Below are 8,661 nucleotides of genomic sequence, written 5' to 3' on the forward strand. Positions count from 1 at the left end.
TTCAATAATTACGATGTGTGTAACACTAACACCAAATTATAAATTACATGGATTCGGCTTACATTCAAGTTTTCATTATTTTGACTTCTTAAATACATTAGAATATTGGTTTTTGGTCTAAAAAATGCAGAATTTTCCTAATAAAATTTTGAATTCTACCGTCCTGGTTTTATATAACTTCCCTATTCTATAAGTGTGATATTCTTTATGGATGATCCCTAAATGTTAGCATTGCACTAATATAAGATTACCCTAGAAAGATTTACAATATGATAAGCGCTACATTGGTTATCTCTCCTGCACGGTCTTTCAAAGAATGCAGAATATCGAAAAAACTTTACTACATTTTTAAAAAACCTAGTCATCACTCATTAAACAGAAGCATCAAACACAACATCTAATCAAACGGCAGAGAAGAAAGCACACGAAGCACCGTCTGCCGGAGAAATAAGGTATTATATTATATGGATACTAAACTGGTGTTATAAGAGGATGGTTTATGGAGAGATACCAGAAAGTAGTGTATGGAGGAGCAGAGTCCAAGATGAAGCAAGTGACCAGTGGTGCCTCAGCGCTCTGTGCTTGGGCCGTTTTTGTTTAATTTGTACATAAATGATATAGGAAATGACTTGAAGGGAGATGTTCAGTTGTTTGCTGACGATGCAAAGTTGGGAAGCGCAATAAGAAATCAAGCCAATGTAGAGTGTTTGCAGGATGATTTAAATAAGCTGGCAAAATGGGCAAATGGTAATGGATGTCAGTTCGATGTGGAAAAGTGGAAAGTTATGCATTTTGGGATTAAAAGATCATCAGTTGTGTACAATATGGATGGAATGGTACTCCAAGAGATTGATGAGACTAGGAATTTGGGGGTATTAGTAGATAGGGAGTTGAAGTTCAGAGGACACATTGCTAAGGTGTCCAAGATAGCACATAGGATTACTTCGTTATTGAAGAACACACTAACATCCAGAGATAAATATGTTATTATTCTTATAAGGCATTGATACTTCCACATTTGGATTACTGTACTCAAGTCTGGTTGCCTGAATTCCTTGGAGATGAGGAATTGGTGAAGAAGGCTCAGAGGAGAGTAAGTTGTTGAGTGGTGTAAAAAATGCTCCCTACCTTGATAGATTGAGAGCTTGTGGATTACAAAGGTTGGTTGATAGGCAGAGAAGAGGAGATGTGATAGAAACATTTAAATTACTTAAAGTTTATTATAAGATTGATGCAAGGGAAATATTTCAGCTGTGTGATAGTGATGGAAGAACAAGAGGTCATCCCTGGAAATTAAGGAAAAGTGTGGTTAACAGGGGAGTGAGAACTAGATTTTTTGCTTGGAGAGTGGTGAATGAATGGAAAGGTGAAATAAAAACTGAAGAAAAAGATATCCTTGAAGTATGGAGTAATTCTTTGAAAGCCTGTTAAATGAAACAAGCAGTGCTGATAGCACAGTGGTAAAAACACTGACCAGGCATGCAGTCAGGAATACATATCCATGCCTGACTCAGTTGTGAGTGCTTCATCTGTAAATGAGTTCAAGAAGAGATATGATAGATATTGTTTTGATAGTTTAGGTCTCCTGCAATGAGTCTTCTGACTCCATGGAGATAACCATATAATAATAATAATAATAATAACAATATATTATTGCATACATGGGTCTTGGGATACAACACCATGATCCATTTCCAAATTTCATTGGACTATTAATTGTGTATGTGTGCTGAGCTGTTATTTAGGTTTTCCTATTTTCACAGAGAAAAAATCTATTCCCACAAACTGACTTTCAATTGAAAAAGTCAGTAAAAAGATTCCTCCCACTCATAAGAAAACACGATATGTAATTTTAAACCCATCTTAAACTTTAATTGTAAATAGATATTATTTCTGGAAATTTTTCCATGTTACTCCTTTAAATAAATATTAATTTTTATGGCTATTTTTCTTTGTAAATTTGTATAAATTATAAATTCCTCTTTACCTGGAATTTGTCTACCTCACTGTATATATAGTCAATGATATACAATCCGAATGACCTTTCTAAAGCACACGCACACATTAAAATAATAATAAGCTAACGCCTTTTTTATTCCCTTATAGGGTGGGGCCTTTTAACCCTATCTAGGTTTTGGAGATTGAGGGGGGGCAATTCAATCTCTGCCAGTAGCCAATCAGATATAGCTGGCCCATGACTATAACTCATAAGTTGCCACTGATGAAGAGACCGGCAAGTAAGTGCTACCTTCTCCTGGTACCTAATTCCTAACAGAATATGTGACTGCTTAATTAATGTGGGTTCTACGGTCGTTTTTCTCTGACACGGGCAAAATACCGTTTGCCCGTGTCAGAGAGCAACTAACTAGTGAACCGGTCGAAGATAGGGTTACAAAAAGTTCTTCCAGTCGGCGACTAGACTTCAACTGAAGTCTCTTTGGGTGGCCTAGAGTTGAAGATGCAAGCGCCACTTCCATTGAACTACATAGGCCTTTCACACACGGGCACACACACACACACATTAAAAAATAAGCTCCAAAATTATTTATACTAACAAATAACAGGAAAATATTTTATGCAAGGCTATGCAGGTTTTCATGTTGCTATTATTACGTGAAACCTCCAGGGAGTTCCAAGACTCATCGAGGGAGGGCACATATTCCACAACTCTCCGTCTACACCACTGAAATTCACCAGCTACAAATACACCAACGCCATCTATCGCCCGCCACCACCACTAATATTTTCAGAGACAATCACAAATATCCATGCCCGTGGCTGGATTCAAATTCCCTGCCTTTTCGCTGGCGAGTGGATACGTTAACCACTCAGCCAACCAGACTGGATCACATACGATATATACATATATCGTATGTGACACCCTTCCTGACCACAGTCTTTTATATATATATATATATTGTCCTCACTCCCTTCCTGACCACAGTCTTATCCAATTTTCGGGGAGGACCACTTATCGTACATTCCCTATCCAAGTACTGAATTAATCCTGAAAAAATTTTCTACATAAATGTTTTCATCATATCCCCTTTTTTCTACATATCAACCAACTTTTGCATCCCACAACCTCTGGTCATAGGGAAAATTCCAAAGGCTAGTCACAATCTTGGTCACATGCCTCAGGTTCCCTCTACCACTTCATCTTAAAGAAACCCAAGTGTCCACACCTCACCACAATAACCCACATGTTGCCAAATCAAAGCTTTAGAAAGGGGAATGGTAACTTCCTTATATTTGCTTGTTGGGGGGAGGGGGTTTCAATAACTAAATAACGTAGCAGTATGTCCTCTAAACTTCAACTCTGTATTCATTGTCCCTCGCTTCATCATTTTCCTGTAGTACACTTTCTTCATTGTGGTACACTGCTTGTATCTTTTAATCCCAAAATGAATTATTTTACACTTTTCCATATAAAATAGGCATCTATTATGTTTTTGTCCATACTGTAAGCCTATTCTCTACATCACCTTCATTAACTATTACCTTATTCAACTTTACACCATCAGTGGAAAGCTGATTATGTACCTTCAGATTATTTCCTGTATAATTTATGTTCAAATTAAACAGCAGCAGTCCAAGCGCAGAACTTTGCAGCCCACTTGCCACTTCTGTTACACCTGATATCTTGAGAATATAGTATTCTCAGTTATCATGGTGTAACATGAAAAATCAATAATATAAATAAAAACCCCTGCATAAAAAGGATAATTTAGTTAATGTAATATTCTTGCATCCAGTATAAATTGAGTAAAATGTAAAGGTCTATTGTTTAGTTAAGATAACGAAAGAAAAGAATGTATTAAGATGTATTATGACTAAACAAGGATTTATATTAAATAAGTAGCTAACTAAGAATTAATATAGTAATGCGATTAAGAATGAAAGAGTTAAGTGCATAAGTATAAAAGGATGAGTCATGAAATACGCTATGTAAGAGGCTACGGATTAAGCATTAAGTAGAATTCTGAGAAAAGGTTTGAAAAGGGGTTAAGATAGAGGCTAACAAGAGAAATAACGGAATATCGCTTAGGGCCTATGCCCGGATGGGAACTTCGTTACGAGTTGCCGATCAAAATTATGTATGGCGGCCAAATTGCCACCCAATTGGTAGACAGACGGAAAACAAGTAGGAGGTGGGGAAAAGAAGTAAGAAAGGGCGCCGTTAGGGGAGCAGCTATAAAAAGGGTTGGTAACCCCCCCTTCGAGGCTCTTTCCTTTTGACTTTGGATTTTCGAGGAGTAGGCTCTTTTTGGGTCTTGGAGGAGACGTTTAGGTGGTCAAGGAGGCTTGAGGCCTTTTTGCGAGAAGAGAAGAAACGTTTGGATAGCCGAGGTGGTTTTAGTTTTGTTTTCTAGTGGATTTCACGGTGTTCCTGAGTGGAGAGATATGGCATATATCCTCATGCCACAACAAGGAATCGAAGGTGAACGGGAAAGCTATTCCCGCATTCCTATGTAGAAAGCGAAATATACCAGAGAGTCATAAGAAGCTGTGAAATTATCGATGTCGTCGTTTCGGATAGTACAGCCGACGGCGCAGTTGTTCCCTGAATTGCAAGAAGTTATTCAAGCAAGTTCGTTCAGTAGAAGGTGAAGGCCCATAAGTGAAGCTAAAGAAAGTTATTGTGAATTTTGTCTTATGTTAACTAGAAGTTGTATGTGATAGATACCATTGTCATATTACGGAACTGTTAAAGTGATTAGGGAGAAATTATAATAGGACTTTAGAGTTTGACAGAGAATGTTAGAAGTAAGCTAGCTAGAGTTGATAATTTGTGAATAATTAATTATCCTAATAATCTTGAGTGTCTACTATATTGTAAAAGGAAAGTTAATGACATAGTTGTGTGTTAATGAATATTGAGTTTGATTAGTGTAAATTGAGTAACCAAGTAGCCTGAGGAATTTGAATACCTAGTGTGATGTGTAGAGAATCGGAATTGTCATAAATATGTGCTAGTGTAGTAAATGTATTTGTAAGTGTACTTGGAGCTGAATAATCTATTAATGTGTGATGATCTAAAACTTTTATGTTAAGTGAATTCATGTTTTGTATAAACATTTTGTGGCGGCATGATCATAGTAACCTTTGTCGAATCGTAGCCCAACTACTTGTATTAAGCTAATTTTAGTATGTAAGTAATTTAGTTGTGTATTTTGATATGTACCATGTTTAGAGAAATAATAAACTTTTTGTTTAATGATAAAAGAAGTTGTCTGATATTGCAAATCCAATGCACCGCTTAGAAACATTCGAACCTAACCACGCGGGGAATTAATGTTAAGAAACGGGAAGTTTAAAGAATTAATGTTGAGTATTAAGAAATAGTGTCACGACTGCAATAGTTACACTTTCAGTTATTTGAGTTCCTTTCTCTGTTTATGTATAAGATATCTTAAACTAAATATCCCAAAGGCCGCAGTTAAAATACAAATACTAGGGATACTACGGGGAACAATAGCTCAGATATTAGTAGACATTTTGGTGGTGTTTTGAAAATAGAAGTTAGAAGAATATAGACGAAGGCAGTTTGTAAGACAAACAAACAAAGATCATAAGATAGGGACGTAACACTTCTTTTTCCTCCATATATTGATTTTTAGTATTTGTTTTTCTCCTGGATTCTGCTCCTCCATATACTACTTTTGAGTATTTGTCCATCATTCCTCCTGTATTCATATCACTAGTTCCTTTCTTCATCCCCATTCCAATTTGTTCCAATTTCTGTAACAGAGTTCCATTTAGTATGCTCTCAAACGGCTTTGCAAAATAAACAGTATCATCGTCACTATATTATGCAAAGTTAGTAAATTACTAGGTCTGTATAGCTCAAAGGAAGTGACGCAGTTATTCTCATTCATCCTTATAAGTTGCAAGATGCGTCCTCAATATAATAAATCTTAGTACATCTCTCGTGCCAAAGTACACGTATCCCCATTTTTAAGGCCAACGCACCATGCTATTCAAATCGCCATTGTAACAATAAGATGTCAGAACTCCCTGACATTCTCTCCAGTTTAGCATAATCAACAAGCAATTGAATATCTCGTCTTGCATCCTGAATTGTTATTGATCTATATTAAACAACAGTGTCCTCAGAACAGAAACCTATGGGACACAGGTATGGTACCTTCATTTTTTGGCAGTGCATCTCACACACTAAACTTGTTGGCTTCTATCAGTCTGTCATCCGCATAACCAAATTCACGTTCAGAGAATTAAATCTGAAATTTCAGAGCATGCCAGTGTTTAGAAGTGTATACACAAAAATTGTCGAAGAACGTGTGACAGTGAATATCAGCTCTGACAATCTAAGAATATGATTTAATTAAAAGAACTTGAATTGTATTTCATTAAAAAGAATTACGCAAAATACAATTACTAATAATAATCAGGAAATTTTTCAATAAGTAATGAGAAATTAGGATGCAGAATTTTAACTGAACTTTCTTCAATTTCAACTGCTCCTGTTTACACCACGGAAAATAATTGCAACACACATATAAAGTTCTTATTGAAAGGAAGTTAAAAATCTAGTCAATCCATTCATTTACTTCTGCACCATTTTTATAACTAAAAAATCATATACAGAGGTATATAATTTATTCTGCTGTTGTTCTATTCTCCAGTATATCTCAAATATGTTTCATAGGACTGAAGCCAGTAACAGTCCCAGAAGAGTGGAAAGAAGGAAAAGAAAATATAGTGACACTGCATAAGGGAGAATCCAAGTTATTCATGTCAAACTAGCCAATGTGTATAACAAATGTAATGGTGAAAGTGTTAGAGACACATCAGCAGAATCAGATTATAAAGAGGGGGTAATGCTTTATTATCTTTGTTACATTTTAAATATAATAAATAGCACATTGGATGTGGGAGATGCATATACGCGTACATTGATTTATTTGGATTTTGCTAAAGCATATGATCAAGTACCGCATGATAAACTACTGTTGACATTCGGCAGGTTGGAGGAAGCTTGGGTACAAGTCTGGTTGACAAATAGGAGCTAGCAAGTTGTTTATGGAGTTGCAGTCTCCCAAAAAAGGAAGATGACCAGTGGAGTGCTAAAGGCTCTATTCTGGAACCACTGTTATTAAACTTATTTAATCATATAATTGCCGGTCTGGTTGGCCTAAGGATTACCTCTCCAGCCAAAAGGCTGCGGGTTCTAAGTTCTCAGTTCTGTAGTGGGTATGGCTGTTTGTGATTGTCTGTGAAAATACTTGAGGTAGTGGTGGTGGGGGATGGGTGTTAGATGGCGATCGTGTAGTTGCGGTTAGTTGTAGTTGGTGAATTGAGTGGTGGAGGCAGAGAGTTGTAGAGTAAGTGCCCTCGCTTTATAAGTCATTGGACTCCCTGAGGGTGTCATGTAATAATGTTGTTTGTTGTTTTCTGAGGATTCTCAGTTAGGAAGAAGAATGCCACGAAGTCCTAATATGTAGTTCTCGTTACGAGGGGATTTGAATACGATGATGCTTTCAACAAAAAGAAATGGGAATGTCATTTCAGTGTTGCTAAATGTAAAGTTACGCATTTTGACAAGAGAAGATGAAATAAGGTTTACCACATTAGAGGAACTTTGATTCAGGTGGTAAAGGAAGAGGGAATTTCGGTATCTTGGTAGAAAGGGCACCAAAGAAAAGGGTGAACATCGCGAAAGTTGTAAGTGTTAGCCAAAAAATTGTAGCTATAATGCAAAGATGGTAACACGCTGATAAGGAGGTGAGAGGTCCAGGCCTCATTTGTATTTCTGTGCACAGATCTGGTCTGATGGCTACATTGGATATAGGGAAACATTGAAGAGAGTGCAGAGGAGAATAACTAGGACTGTCTCTGGACTCTGGAATATCAAGTATGAAGACAGATTAAGGAAATGTGGACTTCAGAGCTTGGTGAATAGGAGGAGAGGTGATATGATTGAGACGAATAAGCTAGCGAGAGGAGCCTACCAAATGAAGGGTTAAAAGGTTTAATGGATAATGGGCGATCCAAGGACAAGAATTCATCCCTGGAAACTGTGCAAAGGTGGAAAAAGACATTAAAATGATTTTTTGGCGTGCGGTGAACGAGTAGAATGCATTCTCAGAGTGGTGGAGAGTGATGCAACATTGATATGTTTAAGGCAAGGTGTGACAGTTATTTTAGTCTCTAAAACCAGCGGTGAGCCTCAATCCATGGAGTCTTGGAAATAATATTAAATTATGATATCGTGAACCATCTTAAACCGTGCCATTAAATTTTAAGATTTTAGATAACTAAACAACTGAGGCTATGTGTGACTAGAATTATGTGTAGCATAATAATTAAAACTAGTTGTATGGATTTCGTATAAATAGAAAGGATAAGAACCACTTTCTAGTGTGTGTGCTCTTCAGCGAGGAATAAAATAAATCCGTTAATGCCTTCTATTCCCTAAAGGGAATTAGACGAGACTCTGAGCACTCACTAACTTTTGGAAATCTATATTAATAGGGATTATTCCGCAGACGTTTTACCATCTTCGTCACTAGTCTGAATGCCTTCACAGCCTCACAATACTGAAGAAATCCAGGTGACCACTCTGTGTAGAGTAGTCAAGATGAAGCAAAATCATAGCTTTAAAGAGAGGAAAAATAACTACCCTACTATTAATTATCA

The 8,661-nt window shown here is 36.8% G+C and overlaps 1 protein-coding gene across 2 annotated transcripts in view; it reads right to left on the minus strand.

The window, feature by feature from the left end:
- The window catches only part of LOC150108019 (large ribosomal subunit protein mL62-like), a 104,894-nt gene extending 104,481 nt beyond the window's left edge, over positions 1-413 (minus strand). The window contains exon 1 of one of the 2 annotated variants that reach the window (XM_090415519.1): positions 267-413. In XM_090415519.1, coding sequence (XP_090271645.1) covers positions 267-365 — 99 coding nt within the window. In that variant the 5' untranslated portion in view covers positions 366-413. Of the gene's footprint in view, positions 1-251 lie in introns of both variants that reach the window. The other variant, XM_090415518.1, reaches the window with a different exon arrangement.
- Between the last annotated feature and the right edge of the window lie 8,248 nt (positions 414-8,661).

Source organism: Typopeltis vanoorti, chromosome 3, assembly GCF_054136105.1.
Source record: "Typopeltis vanoorti isolate ZY-2024b chromosome 3, IOZ_Tvanoo_1.0, whole genome shotgun sequence".
Lineage (NCBI taxonomy): Eukaryota > Metazoa > Arthropoda > Arachnida > Uropygi > Thelyphonidae > Typopeltis > Typopeltis vanoorti.